Below are 26,016 nucleotides of genomic sequence, written 5' to 3'. Positions count from 1 at the left end.
AGGCAGCCCATACAGTCGATACGGCCGGAGGCACCGTATATGCACGGAAGACAAGTTACATCATCATTTTTGTATTTTTTGCAAGTTTAAGTACCAAACTGACCATGACAGAGAAGTTCAGACACTCGCAATGTATTTAACTCTTCAACTAGCCTAAACCGAGGATCCTAGAGCAGGACATCCATGAATCTAGTCCAGGGTGGTGTTTTAGAGTGTTCGAGGTTCTAATATGGATCGACTTCTCTCATTTAACTTCTTCACTAGTTAATTACTTTCTTTGAAGGAACACACATGGACGCTATGACATTGCAAGTTATGAAATATAACCATATAAGCAGTATACACTCGCCAAAGGGAGTACAGCAGCAGCACCTTCATCGAGTTCCAAAACAGTATCACAAGTACACAACCTCCTTATATTACCTTACAAGATACAAGGCGAACCTAGCTTTCACCTCCGAAAACATTGGAAGGAAACAAGAAAATCCAGGAACCCAAAACGCACATCTGTATCATATGATCCATATCTGTCCTGTCTATCCATTAAGTTAAGCAAGCCGTAATACCTAGTCTATCTTGGAAGAAAACAGCGGCTCAGGCTGGTAGCTCTAGCTTCACGTTGTTCTTCCAGCTGCAAATTGTCCAGAGTAATACCGTCAGTGGAAAGGGACAATTCATGTTGACTAGCAACTGTGTATGTGCAATGCACATTTTACATAAATGATATCGCAGAATATGTAGTGACATATACAACCAAGAGACGAGTGTTCCAACAGCCGGAGGGTTAGATTATATCAGACAGAATATGTAGTGTACAATGGTTCCAACAGCTGGGGAGCACTGTGTGCCGAGTCAGTACTGAAATGTAACAACAAGACAGAATGCGGGGAAAATCGATACCTAACGAACAACTATTGGTGGGTACTTAGTGTGTAAGTGATTATAAGGACACAAGGTTATCCATTGGATTAATCTGTTTGGAATATGGATTGACTGGACAAATTCCAATTCATGCTTTTTGTATTGGTATAAAAATGATACGGTAAATCAAAGGCAATACCTTATTATGTAATAGTAGAAGAAGTCAGCATACAGCATAGTCTGCACGATACCCGCAATCCAGCCTGCATTGAGAATATCTCGGTTACAAAATGAGTAATGAGTGCATCCTTGTAGTCTTGAGAAACGGGAAGGTATGGTGCATAGAGTTCATACTTATCCAGTGAACAAAATGGGGCTCAGTGAAGTATCGGTAAATCCAGTTGAGGATATAAAGTACGCGGTAGGCACTGTATCACCACCAGGGTAAATGTGTCAGGAAACAATTACATAGCAGCAGCATACCTAAAACTATAAGATGGAAAATAAAGATCCGAGATGATAGCTGAATACCAGAATATGATATTAGGAAATTCATATGATTAACCAAAACTAAAGACACCAATAGTAAACAAAAGGGTAGATTGAAAATTAGATTATGTACAGGCCGCTTTATTATCATACAAAGTACAGTCCTAATCTTTATTTGATATATGCGTCTTCAGATAAAAAGAGGAGACGTTACCCCAAGAAAAAGACATATTGGCCAGTCAAGTTGTCAATATTCCTTGTGCGCTGTAGCAACACAAGTTGAGGCAGAATTGCTACGGCTTCCAAGTAAATGGAGAATGCCCACATTACCTGTCCAGATTAAAGGTGCAAATTATCACAACGGTGGAAATCTATCTAAAGAGTAAAAGTTCAGCAACAATATAAGGCAACACCCATCACAACATCGTGCGATGGTTCCAACAAAGGGACAATTTAGAAAGGTATAAATTTGGCATCATAATTCATAACGTAGTGAGCATCTAGGAACTAAAAAAACTGACCTCTCTAAAGGTAAATCTCTCATTGATGAGGAGAGCCAGAACCAAACATGGCAGCACTATGAAATGATGGCGAAAGGTGTCGTGCTCCCTGTCATAGGTCCTACGCACGATCTTATGCTTCCTCATGTACCAAACTATTGAGAAAGAGCTCGCCAGGAAGACCAGCTTCATGACGGTGTTATACAAAGATACAAAATGCACAAACAGATCCAGGTAGCGAGCTGCAAAAACTAGTGCGTATAGCTCCTGCGTCTTCAGAGATATGCCTGCAGGGAATTATCAAATGTAAAAAAACAAAGGCCCATCAAACTAAATGCTAACAGACTCCATTGCCGGTAGTATTAGCACAACTAATTACTTCCTCCATCCGGAATTAGTTGATGCTCAAACAGATACGTCTAGATACATCCGTTTGAGCGTCAAGTAATTCAGGACACTCCCTCCGTCCCATAATATAAGAACGTTTTTGACACTAGTGTAGTGTTAGAAACGTTCTTATATTATGGGACGGAGGGAGTACTATACAAAGAAAAAATTCAAGTTTAATTATTATGGAGCAAGTTGGCTTGTACTCCAGGATTTGACTCTTTAGCGGTGAGGCGATGCTGTTACAGAACTGGCCTACAGCATAGTCCAGGAAGCAGAGTAACTGATCTCATTAGTAGCATCGATTTACTCTTAATTTCTTACCAAATAGTTGCATCAAAATTAGCATAGCTTGCACAAGCCACCAACATTTTCAGAGCGCAAACTGTCTAATGCTCTGAAATTAGATTTTCTGAGCGCGCACCACCATTATCGATACATGGAAACGAGAAACCAACAGATAAAACTCAAACTAAATTCACCCTCCCTGACTGATTTAACTCTAATTGTATGAATTTCTGGTTCCAAGGCGGAGTTACCTGCGCACGACTTGATGGTGTGGATCTTGAGGAGCAGCACCACCACGCTGACGAGGTGGGTCATGTCCCCGGCGAGCCGAAACAGATTCATCTCCGCGTGCCTTTGAGCGGCCGGGATCCGGCCTCCGGAGCTCTCAGATCTCGTCGGCGGCGACCTGCCTCTCTGGTCGGCGGGAGGGGGGCGAATGGAGGGGGCAGGGTGAGGACTGAGAGGTGGGGCCGGGCGAGTAGAAGGCCGTTTCGGCCGCGTGTATCTTGTGCGTGGCCCGGTGGGCGTGGGCTACGTGGTCGAGCTGACGTGGTGCCCTGCGATTGGCCGGTCCCTCTTGTGGAAGGGGATATTCAGCCCTATATTGGCCGGTCCATTATTAAATTCACACACAAAATCAGTTTGGTGTGAATTGTGTATTCATCTAATAAGTGTAAATTTGGTAAAAATGCTGAAGTTATCGTCTCTTGTCTTCAAAATTGAATGCTATTTGTCGGTCGTAGAAAGGGTGTGTTCTAACTATCCGATTATAAGGAGAACAAAATGGAATCTCACTCACTCATCACATAGGCTACGAAAATACGTTGTTTCATTGCTCCGCGCGCAGAAGAAACGTGATACCAAGAGAATCATAACACTCAAAAAACGACATTTGCACCAACATTTTTTAGCGCAAACTATCTAATTCTGAAATTAGATTTTTTGAGGCCACGCCACCAGTATTGATGCATGGAAATGAGAAACCAACAGATAAAACAGAAATCAAATTTATCCTCAATGACTTATTTAACTCTAATTGTATGAATTTCTAGTTCCAAGGCCGAGTTACCTGCACAAGACATCATGGCGTGGATCTTGAGGAGTAGCACCACCACGGCTGACGAGGTGGGTGATGTCCCCCGCTAACCGAAACAGGTTCATCTCCGCTTGCCTTTGAGCGGCCAGGATCCGACCTCCTGAGCTCTCAGATCTCATCGGTGGGAGGAGGGCGAATGAAGGGGGTCAGGGTGAGGACTGAGAGATGGGGCCGGGCGAGTAGAAGGCCATTTTGTCCGCGTGTATCTTCCGCATGGGCTACGTGGTCGGGCTGACATGGTACCCTTTGATTGGTCGGCCTCTCTTGAGGAAGGGGATATTCAGACCTATATTGCCTGCAAGTCAGAAATGGATACTCTCTTACATTTATGCATTAAATTCATACGAAAAATTAGCTGGCTACAGTATTTATTTAATACGAGTACAAATTTGGTAAAAATGCTTGAGTCCCCATCTCTTATCTTCAAAATTGACTGCCATTACATTGGTTGTAGAATAAGGGTGTGAGCTTCGTCACCATTTTGTTGGTTGACAATATGAGGTTGGTCAATTATCTATTATCCGTTTTCTAACTACCGGATTGTAAGAAGAAAAAATGAAATCTGATTCATTCATCGCATAGGCTATGAGAAACATTGATTTGTTGCTCTGCACACAAAAGAAAGGAAGAGAAACATATGGCATGCACATTACTAGATGTCATAATTGCACTGGCCAAATCAAACTTGTCAACGTGACATCAAGAGAATCGCAACCTCAGACACCAACATTTGCACTCTCCTGGTGACGCTCATACATCAAACCCTCGCCATCGACGGTGCCAAACTTGAGGAACCCCCTTGCCTTACAGAACTTCATGAGGTAATAGACCCCAAGGCCTGCCGCAGTGAAGATGGCGCTGATGGCATACGCCTTCCAACCGGCGATGGCCATGACGAAGACAAGGAACCCCGAGGGGACGAGACACAGGACGACAATGCCTGGGAGTCGGAGTGGCACCCGGTAGGGGCGCGACATCTCGGGCCGCTTGATTCGGAGCCAGATGAATGTGGCAAACTCGAGGAGCATGCCAAGGCTATAGAGGAAGTTGGCAGCGGTCACAATGTTGTTGAAGCTGAAGAAGGACATGCCGAGGGTGATGAGGCTAGTGACCACGATGCTGACCCATGGAGTATTAAAGATTGGGGCGCGTAGGGCGAAGACGCAAGGGAGTAGTCCCAGGTCCGCCATTCCAAGCAGCTGGAATGCCGCACTGCTTAGTGTAGCCGAGTAGAGGCCGATGGAGGAGAGCACCGCGCCCACCTCGATCCAATACTTGAGCCAGTCGCTGGCGATCATGCCTGCGTTGCAATGAAATTAGTCATGTCACAAATTGTTTGTGGCAAAATGGCACTCCTAGCTTGTGTGAACAGAAACCCTTCTTTATAGATGAAAAATAAAAAGTTAATTTGTCTTGGATCTTCATTACTAACACACTATGAGTATTACCAATTGTTGTGCATCTATACATTTTTCTTCTTAGTGACAGTGCTACTATTGAAAGAAAGTCCAACGCGCGAAAAATGGGAAGCTGGAATATAAGCCAGTCAAGTGTCGTTCTAAGGTAAGTAACCCAAATGAAAATTTTCAGACTCACTTTCCCTGCCCTAGTAAGTGAAATTTTAGGACCGCGATAAATCCTGAATCTTCGGAATTTTCTGCCCTATATTGTCATGGTTAAATCCTGGACTTTCGGGATTTATCATTTCCAAAGATTTACTACTACTGCATGAAAAGAAAGTACTACTCTTGCCTAGTTCTACTGGCCGCGACGCAAAATTAGGCTTTTGTCGGGTTAAAGTTTCAATGTTCATGATTTTTACATTTCAAATATCATTTTCAGTACTTGGATTTAAATTCAATGTTGATCTTGAAAATTATTTCAAAATTTTGGGGACCCGGGACCGGGGAGTATATGTGTGCACACCAACACCGCGCAACAATATCCTAGGATTCTTTATGCCAAATGGGTCTCCTCCACACGTGGTTAGGAATCATTTTGCAATCTAAAAACACTAAACAAGTGACAGTAAAATACTAATCCATAGCTGTTCGTAGTGCATCGACAGACAACTTGCATGCAACAAGGGTGTAAAGTCACGCGTTTGCGTTGATTTATAATGAGTAAAATAATTACCCGCGGCGTCGGCGAAGAAGCCGTTCCCCCACTGCTCCGGCGGCGCGTCGATGGCGCCGGTGGCCGCCATGAGCGGCAGCAGGTACCCGAGGGACGTCATGCCCACGGACGCCATGAGCGCCGTCGGGAACGTCTTGCCGGGGTTCTCCACCTCGCCGGCCATGGTGCTGACGCTGTCCCAGTAGTTGAGGTTCCAGAAGAGGGTGTTGAAGAAGAGCTTCCAGTCCTTGTCGCCGGCGGTGGCCCCCCACCTGTGCGGCCGGATCTTGGGCAGCGCGACGCCGGTCATGAGCACGAACGGCGACAGGGAGGCGACCCCGAGCGCCACGGCGGACCACCCGACGACGCTGAGGCCGGTGTAGTTGAGCAGGGAGAGCGCGACGTTGAAGGTGACGATGGTGGCCACCCGTGCGCCGCCGCCGGCCACGGCGGGGACGACGCGGGCCAGGTAGTCGGCGCACAGCGCCGGGAAGGCGGCGCCGTTGATGGCCCCCGACACGTACTTCCAGGTGCCCATGAGGGAGCCGGAGACGGGGCCGAACGCGCGGTCCGCCCACACCACGAAGCCGCCGTTCCCGGGCATCGCGGTGGAGAGCTCGGCCGTGACGAGGGCCTCCGGGATGGCCCAGATGAAGGGGAAGATGAGGAAGCCGAGCAGCGCGTAGAGCGGCCCCGCCGACTGCACCGCCGGCTCGGCGCCGTACGGCCCGCCGGCCACCTCGAAGAAGATGAGGAAGATGAGCGGTACCAGGGACAGCTTGTTCTTGGCGCCCTTGCCATGCCCATGGCCATGGCCGGCTCCTGGTGCTACTGCTGCTGCTCCACCGCCGTCATCGGCCTTGTCGCCGTCGAGATTCTTGATTTCTGGAGTCATTCCCGGAACTGACGACCGTGGATACGTGCTCCGTGGAGTCGGGAGAAGAGGTTGGACTTGGACTTGCTTCCGGCAGCCATTGCCGGCCGATCTGAGTTTATATATATGCATGCATTGTTTACTGGGGTCTGGGAATGAGAGCGATTCTCTTTGTGCATATTACTGTTTTAATTTAGCAAGGCTGCGGGGGTTGGTGCACCAATCCAATCTTTGACTCTTAGTCGCTAGTCTGTTCTTGTATGACTATTTTTGCGTTTTCCGCTAGCAACAAAGCACTGTGAGCGGAGCATACGACTCCTGGCGATTGAACATGAACATTTTTTTAGAAGAACACGGAAGAGAATTGTGTGTCGTTTTTCACCGAAACTTTGTGCATGTACATAGAATGTCCGGATATACCCACGGGATTTTTGTTCCGAATTTTTTAAATTTTCAAAATGTGTATTTAGACAATGGGTGCATATGCACCTAGGAGCCAAAACACCGCGTCCGTATCTTTTGTATTAAGATACTCCCTCCTTTTCGTAACATAAGACCGTGTTTTAACCTAACATTGTGGGACGAAAGGAGTTGAAGAATAGAGTTATCTTCAACTTGCAAGCAATGGCGCATGACATATAATATAATCACCAGCTAACTAAGAGCATCTCTACATGATCCTTTATATCAGTTAGAGGAGTAAAATTCCACCTTTTCTCCTATAACATGCACCTAAGAGAATCTACAGATGGATATGTCAAATATGGTCTCTCAAACGCCAGCGGACGCATCCGGATGCGTTCACGGGCCATGATCGGGCACGCCTCAAATCTCACCAGTTGGATCTAGACATCTCATACTAGATTCTTAAATCCATACAAATATGCGAACGAAATAAACTTATGTACTACGTCGATCACCTAGCTACTCCTCCGACGCCTCCGCCTCTATCTCTGCGTCGAGTTAGGCGAATAGCGCGTCAGACGCCACCTGCTCCTGCCGGAGGAACGCTCGGTTGGCCTCCACATAGGCCTCATCCTGGATGGACTCCAGCTCCCCACCATCTCCTCCGGTTGGATGACGGCGAACTCCGTCTCCGCCTGCTTCATGTTGAAGCCCGACAGCTCTTGCTTCGGCTGCTCTGGCTCCTCCTCCTCCATCGGAGCCAGCTCCTCTCCCTCCTTTTCCCCCGGCTCCTCCTCCTCCTTCGGCTCCCACGAGTCTGGAGGCAGCCCGACGGCGATGCGGGCGACGGGCACGACTTGTCTCGCTCGAATCTCCTACTGGATCTCGTACCGGCGCTTCGGCGTGAGCATTGCATAGTATAGGTGATCTTCCTCCGGACCATGGCGGAGCGCCGCAGCATGGGCAAAGTGCCAGAGCCGGAGAGAGAGGAGGTGGATGGGCTCGGACTGGCGGCGCGGAGAGGAGGGGGATGGATGGGGTAGGGTTGCTGGACGCCGCCGGCTTAAATAGCCGCATTTGGTCTCGGGCGGCGAGCTGGAGCAGCGCCACACGGCGTTCACACCGCAGCGACAGACATGGCGTTCGTTAGACCGTCGCGTTTCCGGGCGTTTCTGCGTGGGACTCCGCCGTCAGTCCAACGTGGCGCGCGTGCCCGGCCGCCCCCATATCCATCCCATATTTGGGCTGGATATAAGGGGTGCCGGTCAGCCTGAACGTTTGAGGGGCCGTCTGGATAAAAATATCGTGACCGGTCAGTGACTGGGGCGGGCCGCCCGGGCGTTTGAGGCCGGTTTGAGGCGTCCGGCTATAGATGCTCTAACTGATCTCTTAAAAGCCTTAGAGGAACAAAAATTACTTCACGCTGCCGTGGTCCTTAAATTTACTTGGCCGCAAGCCCGCCAGAGTAAAAATCCCCCACTCCCACAGTTCCACTCCGCCGCCGCCCAAGCCCCGTCAGCGCTCCCACCCCATCCACCCCGACGCCGTCCCGCTACCCAAAACTTTTCCTCGACTTCCCATCACCATCGGCGCTGCAAGGTTTTGAGCTTCGAAACTAAAATTCCTACATTCGTGAACAAAAAGACAACTATCAAGAGAAGTCATCCGCTCCTTGATCTTCTTGAAGATTACGCTATAGGTTTAGCTAGATCACTGCTCAATATCTTTCACCACCACTAAGCAATCAGAAGCGACCACAATGCTTCTAAGGTTATGATTCTCAGTAAGAGCTACTACTTCTCGTCGTGCCAGAGCTTGTAGACATGGTGGGTCAGTCATTTCATTGACAACAATAGCCGATGCATCAACATATGCTCCATTCGCATCCTTGCAGAGACCCACGACCGCACCTTTAGTATAAGGACGAGCGAAAGCACCATCCGAAAAACATTAAGCCACTTGAAATAAATCAGGATTTCATTTCAATCCTTTTTTATTTTTGATTTTTTCTTCTTAAAAATAATTCAAGATTTCAAAAAAAAAAATCCAATTTTAAAAAAGTGAATTTTAAAAAGAAATCCAAGAAATCATAAACTGTTTGTGAATGAAAAAATTGATGATTTTAAAAAATGTTCGGGAAATCATAAAATGTCCGCGGATTCAGAAAATATTCACAATTTCAAAAAAACATTAATGATTTCGAAGGTTTTTTGGGAATCAAAAAATGGTCATGATTTTGAAAAAAAATTGCATATACAAAAAATATTTTCGAATTTGAAAAAATTGTTCATGAATTTTAAAAATGATCACAAAATTTAAAAGTTATCCTACATTTCAAAAAAACTTCATCGCTTCAATAATGTTCGTTGATTTAAAAAATCATAAATTCGAAAAAATCATGCATTTCCTAAAAGTTTTGTAAATTTCTAAAAAATACTCATTTTTTATAAAAATCACAAATTTGAAAAAAATCACGAGTTAATAAACAGTTCACAATTTTTTTAAACTGCACATTTGTAAAAAATATTTCCAGATTCGAAAGATGTTCCTGAAGTTGTAAACAATTGTTTGTGAATTGGAAAATTGTTCATGATTCTCAAAAAATATATTCAGATTTGTTTCATGATTTCAGAGTATTCATGATTTTAAGAAATGTTCACGATTCTGAAAGATGTTCCCAAAATAAATAAATATATATATATATAAAGAAAAGGAAACATAAAAGATATGAAAATACGAAAACTAAGAAAGAAAGAACCATGGAAAAAACAAAAGGCCGAGTCAGGGGAATATTCTCTAGAACCTTCCAAAACCGATGGAGATGAAACCCAGAATGGACCAGGCAAACAGAGGACCGGTTGCGTGACTGGGTACGTGCTAGGTCGCTAACGTGCGACCTATGCGCCAAATGGGACCGACGTACGATCGATGAGAAGACAAGGGCTGAATGTAAAAAAAAACATATTCTGAGAAAAAAAACATGAGGAGGCGTTGCACGAGCAACGTGTGGTAAATGGTGCAGACCCACACCTGAGGTAGTAGGCCCAGCCCACCCTGGATTCCGTCCGCGAGGCCCACTCTAGCAGCACTAGCCCACGTGTGTATAACTTTCGTACGCAACCGCTCCGCCTCCCAGCCCGATCGCTCTCTACACAAAGTCCAACTCACTCTGTCGCCGCTCCAACCAGAGCCCAGTCGCCGGCCACCTCCTCCTCCTCCTCCCCTCCCCAAAATAGAATGGCGGCTTCGAGCCTCCATTTGCATCCCTACAGAGAGCCACGACCACACCTTTAGTATTAGGACGAGCGAAAAAGCACCATCCACATTAATTTTTGCATGTCCCGGTTGGGGCGACAACCACCGCTGACGGGTGTTGAGGGTAGGTCTAGCTAGGTGCAGAAGCAGCCGCCCGTTCCAATGCCTGTAGCTATGCTTTTTCTTAGCGGAGCCAGTAGCTCTGCTAAATATGACTCAATAAAGTGATGGGTAGGTAATAGGATTTGGAAGATGTTTTAAGAAAGAAAAAAGGGGAAAAAATACAACATATGACCAAAATGCACATACATACAACGAAAGTGCACATGCGACTAAGGGACCTCCTATTCCACGCAGCGCGCGATGCAAAGATGCGGAACATGCACACTACTCCCCCGCGCACCCTTTTGGGCTGGCCCATGTTTGGGGCGGAACTTTCGTTCTTTTTTGCTTTTTTTTCTTTCTATGTTTTCCTTCTTTAACTCAGGATTTCAACAGTATCCAAATTTGAAAAAATGTGAATTTTGAGAAAACTCAAGAAATCATAAAATGTTTCTTAATTAAAAAATCATGATTTTGAAAAAAAATCGGGAAATTATACTATGCCCACGGATTCAAAAAATAATTGCCTATTAAAAAAATATTCATGATTTCGAAAAAGATGTTTGGGAAATGAAAAAAATCATGAATTTGAAAAAAATCATAGTAAAAAATGTTTGTGAATTTGAAAAAATATACAAGAAATGCTAAAAACCCACAAAATTCAAAAATTGTTCCGAAATTTCAAAAAAAGTCCATTGCTTAGAAATGTTTGTTGATTAAAAAAGTTCCTAAATTCGAGAAATGTTCATGCATTTCCAAAAAGGTTCTTGAATTTAGAAAAAAATTGCAATTTTTTTAAATGTTCACCATTTCTAAAAAATGTTCACAAGTTTCAAAAAAGGTTCACAATACTAAAAGATGTTTGCAAATTTGTAAAAAGTATTTGAAAATTCAAAACATGTTCGTGAAGTTGTGATTAAATGTTTGCAAATTTTAGAAATATTCATGATTTTAAAAATTTCTCGCTAATTTAAATTTGTCATGATTTATAAAATATTCACGATTTAAAAATAGTTCATGATTTTGCAATATCTTTTAAAAATAGGAAAAATAGAAAAAATAAGATAGAAAAAACATAAAAAGGAAAGGAAAACAGAAGGCCAATTCAGGGAAGGTTCTAGAACCTTCCAAAACCGATGGAGAAGAAACCCAGAATGGACCATTCTCAGGCTGCAGGTGGGAGTGGGACTAAGTGATTGGCCGTCCCACCCCACTTAAACTGTTCTAATGGACTCCCACTGGACAAGAAGAAAATTAGGTAGGCTAGCCCTATTAACCCATTGGAATCCCACTTAATCTCGTCGCCAATGGCAGTGATCAGCAACAACTTCTCGGCGCCAATGGCAGTCGCGATGTCCCTCGCCGCAGTGGGAGGAGTCCACGCACGTTACCTTGCCGATGAACCCGAGGGATGCGACGTGGTGGAGGGGCGCGCGGTGAGGAGGCCTGCGTCCTTGCCACAGAGGTCGACGACGGTGGTGCGGACGAGGCGGATGAGGGAGACGAGATGCTTGTTAAGGTTGACCTTGCCGACCAGCACCATCTCGACGACCTCCATGGTGAGAGCGTCGGTGACGCGGAGGCCGTTGCGGAACTGCGGCTCGACGCTGACGCGCTGCAACCAGGAGTTGATCCGCGGACCGCCGCCATGCATGAGCAGAGGGCGCAGGCCGACGCAGGAGAGGAGGACCAGGTCACGGTCTCACGGATCACCGACGCCTACAGCTCCCGTGACTTCATGGCCGCGCTGCCGTACTTCACTGCCACCATCTTGCCATTGAACCGTTGGATCAAGGGGAACACCTCCTACAGGTCATCCACGCGGGTTCAGCGCCGCGGCCGCGGGGAGGGAGGCGGACGCGGGCCGCGCTGGTGCCAAGAGAAGGCCGAGACACCCTGTATCTGTTGTTCTGAATACAATGTCTTGTGTTTGCATTTTTTAAGTGAGATCCCACTTTCAACCGCTTAATCCATGTGGGCTACCCAATATTTCCCACCAATTCGTAGTGGGATCAGGTGGATCGAGGTGGGATGCCCACAAGCAGCCCCATCTGCAGCCTGAGACCAGGCCAGGGCGTGTTTAGTATCCTAGGTTGCACCTGGCTCACACCCGAGATGCAGAAACTTGCCCGTTTGTTTCCCTGCATGGCCTCCTCCGCCTGGCCCGAGGGACGCAAAAGAAGCCCTCTTAGCCAGGATGAGAGGAACGCAGGTTTCGGCCGGCCAGGTGACAACACTTGGCCTATCGGAGGTGATCGACCAAGCCGTTCAGCAGGACCGGTCGGGATCTATAAACCTGGATATTTTGCTCAGGCTACGTACGATGACACATAATATACCAATGGCCGAGTTTATCTTGGTGGCCATGTGGTTTATCTGGTGGCAAAGGAGACAAAGTACGAAGGGTGAGACTGTGCAAACGCCAGAACAAACAGCTATTTTCATCCAGGTTCTTGCTACAAATTTTGTTCGTGCTAATACACCAAAGTAGCCAATACGACGTACTGATCATGTATGGAAAAAGCCAAGCACGAGAGTTATCAAAGTGAATATTGATGCATCATTTCATGAGGAGAATTTCAGAGGAGCTTGCGGTGTAGTGGCTCGTGACGACCATGGAAATTTCCTAGGGGCAGAAACCTTAGTATTACCCCACGTGTCTAGCGTAGGTTTAGCAGAGTTGATTGCTATTCGATGTGGACTGTATCTCGCAGCGAAATTGGGTTGCACAAAGCTTATCATTAAGTCTGACTGCATGACAGCACTGGAGGCTATATCTAATCCGGATGCTTATATGGGAGCGGATGTTCCTGTCATTGCAGAATGCTCCCTCTTGGCAATGAACTTCGGTAGTACTAGTTTTAATTATTGCAGCAGAGAAGCAAACTTGTTAGCGGATGGCTTAGCAAAGCACTGTTTTAGCACTAAAGAGTCACAAGCATGGGAGACTTTCGTCCTTGACTTTATTCTTCATCATTATGTAAACGACCTTGCTGTTATTTGAGGAATAAAGTTATTATGCTAAAAAAAATCGCACCCGCAATGCAGCCGGGTTCCAACATACGTTCTCCGTCAACTCAGCGGTAGAAAGGCGTATGACGGTGAGCAAGGGTCAACAGGGGTAGCAGGGACACTAGGACGCAGATTAGAGGACAGATTAATGATTTGGATCCTCTTGTGTAAGTTAGCAGGGGCACTAGGATTCAGATTAGAAGGCATCAAGTCACAAGCGTACGTAACATGTGTGGATTTTTTTTTTTGCGGGGATAACATGTGTGGATTTGAGCAATTACCGAGCTTTGTAAAGATTGATTCTACCTGCAAGTACGTACGCTTAACAAGAGGTGATCAAATCCAGCTCAAATACAACCTACCAAACAACATTTCCTACATACAAAATCCCCGTACACTCTCAGATGCATTATACCAAACAATATCTCTGCTTGGCGTCCATGGACACACAGGTAACCAAACACACATCTTAGCTCATCTTTGCACCTGCTCAGCCAGGCCACACTCACCCAGTATCCCTCATCCGATGCAGGCTAGAGCCACCCAAGCAACCAAACACGCCCACAGAGAACCGGACGCATGACGGGGTACGTGCTACGTCGCTAACGTGCCAATAGTACCGGCGTACGACTGATGAGAAGACCTGGGCTGAATGTTAAAAAAAAACATTCTGAGAAAAAAATCATGACGGAATGAGGAGGCGTTGCACGAGCAACGTGTGGTAAATGCTGCAGGCCCAGACCTGAGGTAGTAGGCCCAGCCCACCCTGGATTCCGTCCGCGGGGCCCACACCTGAGGTAGCACCGGCCCACGTGCGTATAACTTCCGTACCCAACTGCTCCGCCTCCCAGCCCGATCGCTGTCTACACAAACAAAGTCCAACTCACTCAGTCGCCGCCGCTCCGACCAGAGCCCAGCCGCCGGCCACCGCCTCCTCCCCTCCCCCCCAACAGAATGGCGGCTCCCAGCCTCCACCTCCTCCTCCCGCGCCACCCCCAGGCCCTGCTCGCCCTGCCGCCGCCGCCGCCGCGGGCCTCGCCCTCCGTGCTAGCCTTGCCCCGCTTTCCCCTCCCCGCGCGGCGCCGGGGCCGGGCCGTCGCGGCGCTCGGGTGGGGAGGGGGCGGAGGGATCGAGGACGTCGGCCAGCTATTCAGCCGCGTCGAGGCGTTCCTCTACACCGTCGCCGACGCCGCGGTGGCGGCCGCCCCGGGGGTCGCGGCGGACGGCGGGGCCAAGGAGGCCGCCGCGGCCGGGGACTGGTTCGCCGGGATCACCGGCTCCATGGAGACCGTGCTCAAGGTGCGCCCGCCTTAGCCCCGCCCCTCTCCCCTCCCCCGCTCGCCGTTGCGTGCCGTGTGACTGTGCTTACGATGACGGCCATTCCTTCTGCTCCGAGGACACTACCATTTTCGCGCCTGTAGCGTGTCATACCGTGCTCTACACCCTTTCCGCGCTGAAAAATCCGCGCCACTGTTTTTCGGGAAACAGTGGAATCTACTACTCCCCCCGTCCAAAAAAGCTTGTCCCTCAAATGAATGTATTTAGCATCAAGTTAGTGCTAGATACATCCATTTGAGGGACAAGCTTTTTCGGACGGAGGGAGTAGTTGCCTAGCTAGATTCCTGAGCTGGACAATTTCGGCCGGTCCAGGGGCGGTAGGGTTGGTATTGGTAGAGGGAGCGCTGAAATTTCTCAGCATGCTCAAATGTAGCGCGTGATACTGTGGTGTACAGCCCTTCTGCGCTGAAAAATCCTCGCCACTGTTTTTCGGGAAACATGGTGATCTAATTGCCTGGATACTTGAGTCCCCTGAAAGCGATTCGCCGAACAATTCCGATTCAGGGGCCGTTGGGTTGCTGTTACAGGGGCCGTTTGGTTGCTGTTACAAGGGAGTGCTGAAATTTCTCAGCATGCTCAATCGTAGCTAACTAGCGCGTAGTATAGACTGGGGGATAAGATTCAGCATGCCCAGCCGGTATATGCTTTATTAGTACACCATACTGCTGAAAGGAAATTGTTGAAATATGCTTAAAGCCTGGTAGGATCTTGCAAGGGCTGGTTTCCATTTTCTGGTAACTGCTGCAACAGCCTCAATGACTTTTCAGAAGAAGAAATGGCTTTCCTGACATCTGTGCCCAAAGTACGTTTGTTGAGACGGAATTATCATGGGCACTGCTGGTTAGGAAGACAATGGCGATGAATGGTGTTCACTTAAAGAGCGATGCTGTTCATTAATACTTAGTAGTATAGTTTCTGCAGCTTGGCCTATATTTTGTTCTTTGCGGGAATGGACTACTTGCTGTCAAGAATAATGTGTAATTTTGCATGTTTCCGATTTTGGGTACACGAACATACCCTGATTTCTTCTATTGTAATTTCCAACACGCACAGATGATGCTAGGCTTGGAAATGAATGAGGCCTAGCTTTTCACTACGCTCAGAGAGGGGATGAAGAGAGAATCACTGTTCACCTGTTTATCTCTGCTTTCCTCCATTTTTGAGCATGTGATCGTAGGAGTGAACATTAGTGTTAAAAACCTCTTGGTATAAGTGTATGCATTCACATTTGTGTACAGTATAACCCCCCTTCGTTATATGTGTTTATATCATGCCCGAAACCTCAAATATATTATGTGATATGTATCTTTTTCCCATTGGCAGGTTCTGAAAGATGGTCTTTTGACTCTTCATGTTCCTTATCCATATGGTTTCGCGATCATCCTCCTGACGGTTCTGATTAAGGGGGCCACTTTTCCTCTTACAAAGAAGCAGGTAAATCTCTCTCCCGTGTTGCTACGGCCAGAACTTAATGGGATATTTCGAATTTAGATTGCAGTAAATGTTATTCAAATAAAGGTGGTGATGTATGCTCACTATTTCGTCGTGACATGATTAAAAATGATTACTGCATAGAAGTGTGAAACTGTGCATCGTGGGAGTTCTTTCTAAGAGGCATTATGAATTTGTGATATATCTGCAATTCCACTCAGCATTTATTGAGAAACGATAGCATTTACCATGACTGAACTTTGGAAATATTGTGATCCACAGCTTAACAAGACAATCTTGATATTCATGAATACACGATGCATATCCAGCATTTTGAGAGCGCTTTATCTTATATATATACTGGTTGTACCTTCAAGCATATCCTAGTAGATGGTGACATGGTGGTTCCTTGCAGGTCCTCCCCAGCTGAACCAGTAATTAATACATCAATTGATTGATTGTACCGGTAGTCCAGTACTATCTGGCAACAACTTTATTGTGGGGTCTGTTCTACAAGAACAATGTGAATCACGTGTGTTTCAGCTGGCCCTGGGAGGAACTTCTGGCCGTAAACAATTGATGACATTAAAGTCTACTGAGTTTAATTTTGCATTCAAGCATTACCTACTACTAGTGATAAATGAGGATGTATCACACCCTGTCACAGTCCTGCATGGTCCAGGCTTGGCAAATATTGTTGCTTGATGCTAAAGTGCTTAAATGTTTTCTGATATTCTTGTATCCAATAGTGAAACTCGTTTTTTTTTTTTGGTTCCATCTAGGTCGAATCTGCACTTGCAATGAGGTCACTTCAACCTCAAGTGAAGGCTATTCAGGAACGACATGCTGGGGATCAGGTATTTATGTTTTACATATATAAACTTCCGCATGTGTTCCTTTATTGGAATGTTGCTCATATTCTTAAATTAGATTCTTCAATGCACACAGTGGACCGATGATATGATAACCTGTCAACCTTTTGTCATCAATTGAGTAGGGGCAAAAATAAATGCAATATGCATTAAGGTCTACATCAAGTGAAAGACATATTTTTCATGTAGTTTATTTTATATTTCCTCAGAGCTGTTAAGATGTTCTGTGGGAAAGCCACATGATTGAATTAATGTAGGGTTAGCTCATTTCAAAGTACATTTTTAAGACATGCAGCTAATTGAGATATTATCCAAAATGTCTTTAAAAAAGGTGCTTATTCCCCCAAGTGCATGTATCAGATAAAATGCATGTAAACAAACGATCAACTAAAATAACTCAGTTGGCACCTGGGTGATAAAATTGAATGGATTTACATAGTACATTATAGATCCTTACCAATGTATTTGGAATGCTACTGAAATCACTATTGTTTGTAAGTTATTTATTTATCTTTCCAGGAAAGGATACAACTCGAAACTGCCCATTTATATAAGTTGTCTGGCGTTGATCCACTTGCAGGTAGTTATACACACTATGCTTGGTATTTTTCCTACCAGGGGCTCAATGTGAGCCCCTCAAAGCTCAATGCATAGTAAGACTTCAATTTAATTGGGTCTCACATTTCCTTGATCCGTTGCTAGTTTGCTACCGTTTCTATTGAGGTATTTTCTTGTTTATAGTTAATGACGTGCAGTTTCCTTTGGCATGTTTTTGCACCAGGGTGCTTGCCTACTCTTGTAACAATACCAGTCTGGATTGGTCTATACAAAGCTCTCTCCAATGTAGCTAATGAGGTTGATATGATTAAATGTTCTTTTTGTCATTCTTTCTGTTGAACACTAAACATCTATATTAGCTAATGCGTCCATTTTCATTAAAAAGGGACTTCTTACGGAAGGCTTTTTTTGGATACCTTCTTTGGCTGGTCCAACAACAATTGCTGCTCGAGAAAGTGGCCAAGGAATATCCTGGCTTTTTCCATTTACGGTAAACATATAGAACTCGATAACTTCATGTTATATCCTGGGTTTGATCCTTAATTATAAGGCCAAGTAATGTCATACTCGTACCATTATTTTTGTGCATCAGCACGGTCGCACTTACTACAAGCAGTTTAGTCTTCGCCGCTGAGTTAGATGCAACTTTTAGTGTTTAGGACCATGTTGATTCCTCTCAATGTTGTTGCTAAATTATTTCATTTCAACATTGTTGTGTTGTGTAAAAAAATGTCTTCTTGTTCACATTTTTCTTGCCAGAAAATGGTGATATTGCTTAGATTTGACTTTCCCACCTGTATTTAGCTGTCCAAAAAAGACAGATACATGTACACGTATGTTGTGTTCACTTGCTGGCTTTGTAAGCACCAAAGCAACTGTGTTGTCAGCATAGTTGCATTGTCCATGAACATTGATGGAAGGTCCTCTGCAATGATAAGTTGCATCAACTTTTGTAGACATTTCTATCTTCTAGGATGTGCAGACCTTTAATCCTCTTGCAAAACCTGGCTGCAGAAAATGTCGTGTAATACTTGTTTACATTAGAAGATTACGGTTGCATGCATGGTGGACAGTCTCTAGGCACTTCAAAATTATGGTTTTAAAAGCAGACACATCTAGTACAATTCTGCTCCCAGAAATTTCTATGGTTACCTGGAAGTTTGTGGAGTTTTCTCCTTATTTCTTTGACACTTGTATAATTGATGATGTTGTAGGACGGACATCCACCACTTGGTTGGTCGGACACTATGGCATACCTTGTTCTACCAATTCTTCTGGTTATTTCGCAATACTTATCTGCTCAGATAATGCAATCATCACAGGTTTGTGTTGCCAAGTGCTGAACATATCTACTGTATTGTATTCTACTCTTTTCAGGGCATTATTTTTTGTCCTCGGTACTAGTATGGAAATTCTCATATCAGCTGGATTGTTTCTATATGGATTATGGAACTCAAAATGAATACATGCAATACAATGCTGCTGATTGGCTTCATTATTTCTGGTTGAACAAGTCATGAATCATGATTATTCAAAATATCCACAGAAGACTGTCTTTCTCTGCTTTCCTTAAGTAACCTGTGAAGATGTGTAAAGCAGTATAGTTGTAGCTTTTCTGAACTCTGTTAATTGTTTACTCTTTAGAGGAAAACGTTTGGGGCACTGAGAAAGAAACACACAAAGATCAAGGACATACACCTCCTTTGCTGTATGATGCCAATGTAACTGGTACCCCATGAGGTTTGTCTTTACTTGAGCTTACTGTTGTCCATGTCATTGCAGAGCAATGATCCTAGCCAGCAAGGTGCACAAGCTGCAGTGAAGTTCCTGCCTTTGCTAATTGGTTATTTTGCTCTTTCTGTTCCTTCTGGATTGAGTCTATATTGGTGAGTATACACTAGAAATTTCAGATGTTTGTTATACAAAAAACATGTTCAATTTGTTCATTGAAATAAAGGCTTTAACATAACTTCCTATAAATAGAGCAGGTGCTCATATGCTCATCGGAGCATTTCCATATTTATATTTATTTATGTACCTATGCTGGTTGTGCCAGCAGCCCAGCATAATACATAATTGAGATCAAGTTCTCATGCTTTGATTTGCTTCAAACATCTTCGTTTTGTTTTATAGCATGATTGTTTCATTCCTTTTAGTTTCAGGTTGACATACGTGAACATTCCATCAGACCTAGCCAGCTTTCTGTGTCATTTTGTGGCTTCAGTGGTTTTTACCAGTTGTACTTTCTTGCAGGCTTACAAATAATGTCCTTAGCAGTGCACAACAAGTGTGGCTTCAAAAGCTTGGAGGTGCCAAAAATCCTGTCCAAGAATATATTGACAAGCTTGCTAGAGAGGAATCAACTAATGTTGGAAAGTATGAACCTGCTGATAAGAGTGAGGTTCTCCCAAAAGCTGGTAAACCCCAGCCTGGTCAAGTGCCAAAACCAAGCGAACCGCAGCGCGGTGGAAGGTAATGCGATATTGCTTAAGATTGCAGCTCAATGCATGTACTATCTCAGCATTAATGTCATTGTGCTCTCAACCATTGGATCCAAGATCCTTACAACTCACATCAGCAATAAGTTTGGCAAGCATTTTAATTGGCATCTTGATAAATGAGAATTCAGTGACCATATATATAGCTGGCTAAACTCTACTTCCTCTGTCCGAAAAAGCTTGTCCCTCAAATGGATGTATCTAGCAGCAAGTTTGTGCTAGATACATCCATTTGAGGGACAAGCTTGGGACAAGCATTTTTGGACGGAGGGAGTACAATTTTGTCTAGCTGGTGATTATCGGACTTAAAATAAGAAATACTCACTGTTTCGAACTGGAACTGAAATAAGGGGGAACAGATGTAATTCAATTTTGGATATATTGAAGCCTTTTGTACAACAGGAAATTTAGGATCAACCTCAAGAATATATTTGAAAATTGCTAGTGTCATGCTTGGAATATAGCAATCGGTACTATTAAATCATGTGAGACTGCATATCTGTCCAGTAAATCATTCACATGAACTATGAGCACTCTACACTTCATCTTCTTGTCCTTGGGCTGTAGGTACATGTGTAAGCGTCGATATTGTCCTGTCTGCCCATGCCCAGTCAAAGTATTTGGACAGTGCATCACTTTCAGTTACACTCTTGCATTTGCTTGCTGCAGCTAGTGTAATGTGCCAACGAAAAGCATCATGTTTTCATCATGTCAATTGTGCTTTTAAGTATTAGGAGCTCTGAGTAGTGCATTTTATCTGTCCCGTTCCACTTTAGCTCTGATATTGCTCATTTAAAAGGGAGAATCATTCATGCCATTACTAAATAAGTCCAATGCATCCACCAGACTAAATAAAATATAGAATTTCGAGAGCTGATAAACCATTGAATTTAGTAACTGTAGAAGAGTACCAGCAAGAAGAAAACGCAGCATGACATGTGTTGCTTGAAGGATGAATGTTTTTATTTTGTTTTGTTGTTGTGCTAGCTAACTAACCCGCACAGGGTGCAAATGTTTCATATTGTGATATGTTTTTGTGCATTGCATTATGATTGGCAGGTTTAAGAAATTAATGGAAGAAGAGTCAAGGAGAAAACAACTTGTGGAACAAGCAAAGCAAACAGAAGAGGCAAGCGTAGACTCTTTTGCCATTGATGGGAAACAGGATTTTGACAGCTCTGCTCCAGACACCAAAGATGAGCAGGTCAGGTTATTTTGTTGATTGGCGACATAATATCATTTCTTTCAGAAAACTGAAATGTTATTTTTTGTCAATATTGAACAGGAGGAATCCCATGAAAATGAACCGATTTCAGCTAGTAGCAATGGCGGACTTAGCCATGATACACACGAAGCAACCCCAAACAGAAACACGGAAGAGGTATATTCTTCTTGCATGGGAGCATATTTTAGTCTGTAAAAACTGGAGAATTTCACAAACAGAAATCTCTCTCTCTCTCTCTCTCTCTCTCTCTCTCTCTCTCTCTCTCTCTCTGCACTCAATCAATCATAGGTCGAAAGATTCTAACAAAGCCGTCCTGCTGTGCAGGGAACAATTCAGGAAGCGACCGACGCCGACAGCCATTCTTCAGTAAGCAATGCTGCTTCCCCCTCCGACAATAGATTGAGAGGCCAAGATGAGGATGGTAAAGACGCAGAATAGTGAACACGGACTGGCTGGTGAATCTAACGAGTTCATCGTCGTTGGTTGGTTCCAGCGTATCCGCTGTGCTATCCTCGACGTGCTCGTGCAAAACCGCCATGCAGGCGGCCTATTTTTTCACAGGAGGATACCATAATACCATGCGGCAAGATTGATCAAGATACAAACTGTATGCTTCTCTTGTCAGAACCGGAGATTTATGTAGAGTACGCGTAGCTTGTGTAGCTTGTAGGGCTGGATCGCTCTCGAGTAGAGAACTGTTGATCATCCCTCCTTCTGATGTATTTTCGGCTGGGAAATTGGGACGAATATGTCCTGTCTAAGGTTTGCTGTAATCTATAAATGGACATCTTCCTTGCCTGAATGGGAAACTGGGACTATGTATCAGGCATTCAGGCGCCACATCTCTATCTAGTGGCTGCACTTGAATTTGAAATAATTTGTAATACTCCCTTGGAAACTTTGTACTAAATCAGTGATGATTAATCATATACTATATACTTGTACAATCGAAACTTAATTAATTTGCTCCACTGGACAAGGCAAGCAAAAACAAAGCTGTGCTGAACTTACAATGAGATTAGCATGGGAAAATTCCTTGGAGAACTATATGTTGCACGCACCACGGTCTTTAATTTACTCGTGTGCTCTCGCAGTTTCATAGTGTCGTGCATGCCAGCGTACGTACGTGGTTAGATACATATATACGGAGAGAGAGAGAGAGAAAGAGAGAGGATGAATGGAAGAGCGATGAGCGTGGGTGAAGGCCTGGATCCGCCATTGCCGGCGACCCCGCGTGCATGGAGCTGGCCGCACCGGAGTACGTAGTTGATCTCCCTGGACGGAGCTTAATTAGAAGGCGAGGACGCCGGCGGCCGCTGCGACCACGGCGACGGCGCCGCCGAGGCGGGCCGCGAGGGAGGAGGCGGCGCTGGGCGCTGGCGCGTCGCCCCCGGCGGCGCCGGGCGTGGACTGCTCCGGTTTGGGCTCGGTCATGGTGGTGCCGAGGGGGGAGCCGACGGGCGCGGCGTCCTCGTCGTCCATGGCGTCGTCCCCCGGCTTGTCGCCCTCGAAGGACCCCACGGGGGTCTTGGCCACCGGGGTCAGGATGGTCGGCTTGGCGTCGTCCGCCGCGGCCACCGCCGCGAGCAGCGCGACGGCGGCGAGGAGGAGGAGGAAGAGCAGCGGCAGCGGCAGCGGCGTCCGGTGCCCGGCGGCGGCCATGTTGCGGGTACACACGCACGTACGTACGTACGTCGAGGTTCTCCGGCGATGAAAATCTGCGAGCGCGCGAGGCGTGCGTGCGTGCGTGCGTGTGTCGGGGAGCTCGGCGAGGCGCGCGCGCGCGTATATATGCGTGCGACGGGAAGAGCGGAGCGGTGGAGAATTCGGGCGGACGAGGTTTGAAACTGATGGACGGACGAGCGGTGGCGGATGGGCGGGAGGCACCACTGGCTGCGCGGGCCCCACGCTCCTCGATCGCCCTCCCTGTTTAGTTTTTCTCTTGTTTCAGCACGGATATCTTGGAAGCATCCATTCCACGTCCTTCAATATTTGCTATAGCGAAAAATCCCGGTGCTCGCATTTATTCTTGGATTTACTTTAGGATTTTTGGTGATGCATGTTCAGTGGAAGAAGACATTACCGTGGACTACGAAACGTCTTTGGTGACTTCGTCAATCTCAAGACGATATGACGGTTAGTCTCTCGGAGGTGCTCATAGGGTAGGGTGTACGTATGTGTTCATATGGATGAGTGTATGCGTGTACATATCAGCGCTTGTTCCAGCACGTACTGCGTTCAAAAAAATGATATTTGCTATAAGACCTGTTAAAAAGTAATTTCCTAAAATTTGCTATAAAAATGGTTCCACTATCAAACGATAACGAAGCAAAACAAAGATTAAAAAGCATCCGGTGCGAGTTTTGCAGGCTTGCCCCATCCATGTTTTGGATATTTCAATATGGATTACATACAGATTTAAATGAATAAACAAGCACAGTAAACCACGTTTATACACATCTGAATCAGGAAAAAAGATTAAAACATCTTATAATTCAGAACAGAGGGAATAACAACAAAGCAAACATGAAACAACACTGGAAACGGCATCCAAAATAGAGCAACTAGTATAAACACACACAAAGCAATATAACCATCGCAAGCATGCATCAGCCTTTCCGTTCCTCTGTTTTCCTTCTCCTACTCTTCTTCCATAGTTGTGTTCCCATTTTCAGCTTTTTCTTCAGCTTCTGCTCGTCCACCCTCTTTTAGACGTACTCCCTCCGTCCCATAATATAAGAGCGTTTATGAAACCCTCCGTCCCATAATATAAGAGCGTTTATGAAACAACACTGGAGGGAGTACAATTTTGCCGTCTCCATTCCCCACGCCCGTCTGCATGGGCCGTCAGTGCCTCCTGTTGTAATGCGTATGCTCATTCTTCTAGCATCACATGACCCTCCTCCGATTGCAAGCAGTAACATTTGAAAACAATAATAAACCACTGTTATCTAAAGATTAAATAGACCAACTGAAAGGAATAACACATTGAACAACACATATATAGAAGCTAAAACAGCAGTTTCATTTAACTGAATCAAAAAGACACCACAAACATTTAGCAAACACTAAAATACAAGCCAGTATGAGCCAACAGTAGAAATTATTGTTGAGACCCTAATCTAGTACTAACAGAGTAATTATCTACTACGGCTAATACAACACAGAGACTAGCAGCACTTAGAAGTAAACCTAGAAGCACAGTTTCAGAGTTAACTGCGTAAAATTCAACCAAGTTCAGAGTTAAGCAGTACAAAGAACTAGATCAGAGCAAACCACCACTGCCACCAAGGACACAAACCACTACCACTAAGCTCTAGAACACTTCCATACTAAATTTAGATCATCACAAACAAGGCTAGCATCAAGCAGTGGAGCAGAAACCGTAGAACAGGAGGAGAGGGCTCACCAAGAGGGGATGGAGCCGTAGTATAAACAAAGCCACACCATGGCTGTGGTCTGACCACCATCACACCCAGGAAAGGGCTAGGAGTTCGTCGGAGAATCCACGGCGACCAGAGCAAGCGCCGGGCACGCTGACGCTGCTCCAAGGGCACCATCGCACGGAGACGCCACCCAGGAGCATCACCGCGCCGCGGTGAGAAAAATGGAGACGTCCTGTGCACCCCACATCAACCGGGGGATCACCGGAGTTCCACACCAGAACCACCAACGAAACCCTAGGTCACCAAGAACAAGGGACCGGGCTAGGAGGAAGCAATCAAGGAGATTGGTTGGACTGAAAGGAAGAGCGGAGCGAGGGAAGTAATTTATGAGCTAGCGCGGCGCTGAAGACCACCGGAGATGGCCAGGAGAGGCGGCGATAGTAGTGGCGGAGGTGGAGATCGAGAGAAAGGAGGGGATCGAGCAGAGAGAGAGAGAGAGAGAGAGAGAAGATAGAGACATAGAGTGGGGGCGACTGGCCAGGAGGGCCCAGTCTACATAGACTGGGGGTAGGTAGGTGCTGTGCTTAGTAATAGCACGCGCCATGGAAGCCGCGCTACTACTATACCCAGTAGTTGTAGCACAGTCCGGGACAGACACGGTATTCATAAGTGGGGCCCACAAGCTGGCCTCGTCTATCCATAGTAGTAGCGTGGGATGATCCACCTGCACTACGACTATCCACTTAGTAGTAGCGTAGGTTTTACACCTCGCTCTACTACTACTGCATGTGAGGGGGGCACGGTGGGGTCTACATAGTAGTAATGCGTGCCTATTGTACCTGCGCTATTACTACGGTTTACCTGTAGCACAAGGTTTACACCCGTGCTACTACTAAGTAGCAGTAGGGCAGGTTAAATAAGGGGGTGCCACTACTAAGTGGTTACCTATAGGGTTTTTCCTACTAGTGTGCCCAGTAATGCATAAAGGAGCATGCATAACACACACATTCAACTAGTGATCGAAACAGTTTGAAATCAAAACAAGGTCTACTACGAAGGTTCCATATCGCCCATCAAAGAGCTGCGAAGCCCAATTTGTATATTGTGACTATTTGGCAGAAATTTAAGAATCCACAAGAAATATTGTAAGGGAGCTTTTAATTTGTATAATGAGTCATCACACCATGGTGGACTACCTTAGCAGATTGGCCCTAGAGAATCCTTATCAGATAGTTGTGTTCCTGTCTATTTTTGTCTCTGTCAGCGCCCCGCGAAAACAGGTTTGATGCAAAACAGTTACCTTTCTTCCTTGCTCTGTGCGATC

The 26,016-nt window shown here is 45.6% G+C and overlaps 4 protein-coding genes and 1 long non-coding RNA gene across 5 annotated transcripts; 1 reads left to right on the top strand and 4 right to left on the bottom strand.

The window, feature by feature from the left end:
* Positions 1-294: 294 nt before the first annotated feature.
* On the bottom strand, positions 295-3,033 carry LOC123123768 (ER lumen protein-retaining receptor). The gene is made up of 6 exons (XM_044544372.1): positions 2,777-3,033; positions 1,872-2,137; positions 1,565-1,680; positions 1,216-1,289; positions 1,061-1,124; positions 295-631 (listed from the first exon to the last, which is right to left on the bottom strand). The coding sequence occupies exons 1-6, from the start codon at positions 2,865-2,867 to the stop codon at positions 595-597; spliced, it is 648 nt and encodes a 215-aa protein (XP_044400307.1). The 5' UTR covers positions 2,868-3,033; the 3' UTR covers positions 295-594.
* A 926-nt stretch (positions 3,034-3,959) lies between these two features.
* Positions 3,960-6,746, bottom strand: LOC123126153 (probable polyamine transporter At3g13620). Its single transcript, XM_044546544.1, has 2 exons — positions 5,758-6,746; positions 3,960-4,921 (listed from the first exon to the last, which is right to left on the bottom strand). Exons 1-2 carry the CDS (start codon positions 6,740-6,742, stop codon positions 4,338-4,340), a joined length of 1,569 nt encoding a protein of 522 aa, XP_044402479.1. The 5' UTR covers positions 6,743-6,746; the 3' UTR covers positions 3,960-4,337.
* A 7,490-nt stretch (positions 6,747-14,236) lies between these two features.
* On the top strand, positions 14,237-22,275 carry LOC123123766 (inner membrane protein PPF-1, chloroplastic). Its single transcript, XM_044544370.1, has 12 exons — positions 14,237-14,683; positions 16,046-16,156; positions 16,936-17,010; positions 17,545-17,605; positions 17,807-17,880; positions 17,969-18,073; positions 18,798-18,905; positions 19,366-19,469; positions 19,837-20,055; positions 21,141-21,285; positions 21,367-21,462; positions 21,631-22,275. Exons 1-12 carry the CDS (start codon positions 14,339-14,341, stop codon positions 21,742-21,744), a joined length of 1,557 nt encoding a protein of 518 aa, XP_044400305.1. The 5' UTR covers positions 14,237-14,338; the 3' UTR covers positions 21,745-22,275.
* On the bottom strand, positions 22,210-23,088 carry LOC123123767 (uncharacterized). Its single transcript, XM_044544371.1, has one exon. The coding sequence runs from the start codon at positions 22,966-22,968 to the stop codon at positions 22,597-22,599; it is 372 nt and encodes a 123-aa protein (XP_044400306.1). The 5' UTR covers positions 22,969-23,088; the 3' UTR covers positions 22,210-22,596.
* Positions 23,089-23,767: 679 nt separating this feature from the next.
* LOC123126152 (uncharacterized) lies at positions 23,768-25,230 on the bottom strand. The gene is made up of 2 exons (XR_006461577.1): positions 24,716-25,230; positions 23,768-24,205 (listed from the first exon to the last, which is right to left on the bottom strand). It is a non-coding gene; the product is annotated as an uncharacterized lncRNA (long non-coding RNA).
* Positions 25,231-26,016: the final 786 nt, after the last annotated feature.

Source organism: Triticum aestivum, chromosome 5D, assembly GCF_018294505.1.
Source record: "Triticum aestivum cultivar Chinese Spring chromosome 5D, IWGSC CS RefSeq v2.1, whole genome shotgun sequence".
In the NCBI taxonomy this organism is placed as follows: domain Eukaryota; kingdom Viridiplantae; phylum Streptophyta; class Magnoliopsida; order Poales; family Poaceae; genus Triticum; species Triticum aestivum.
This window is presented reverse-complemented; position numbering and strand designations above follow the sequence as displayed.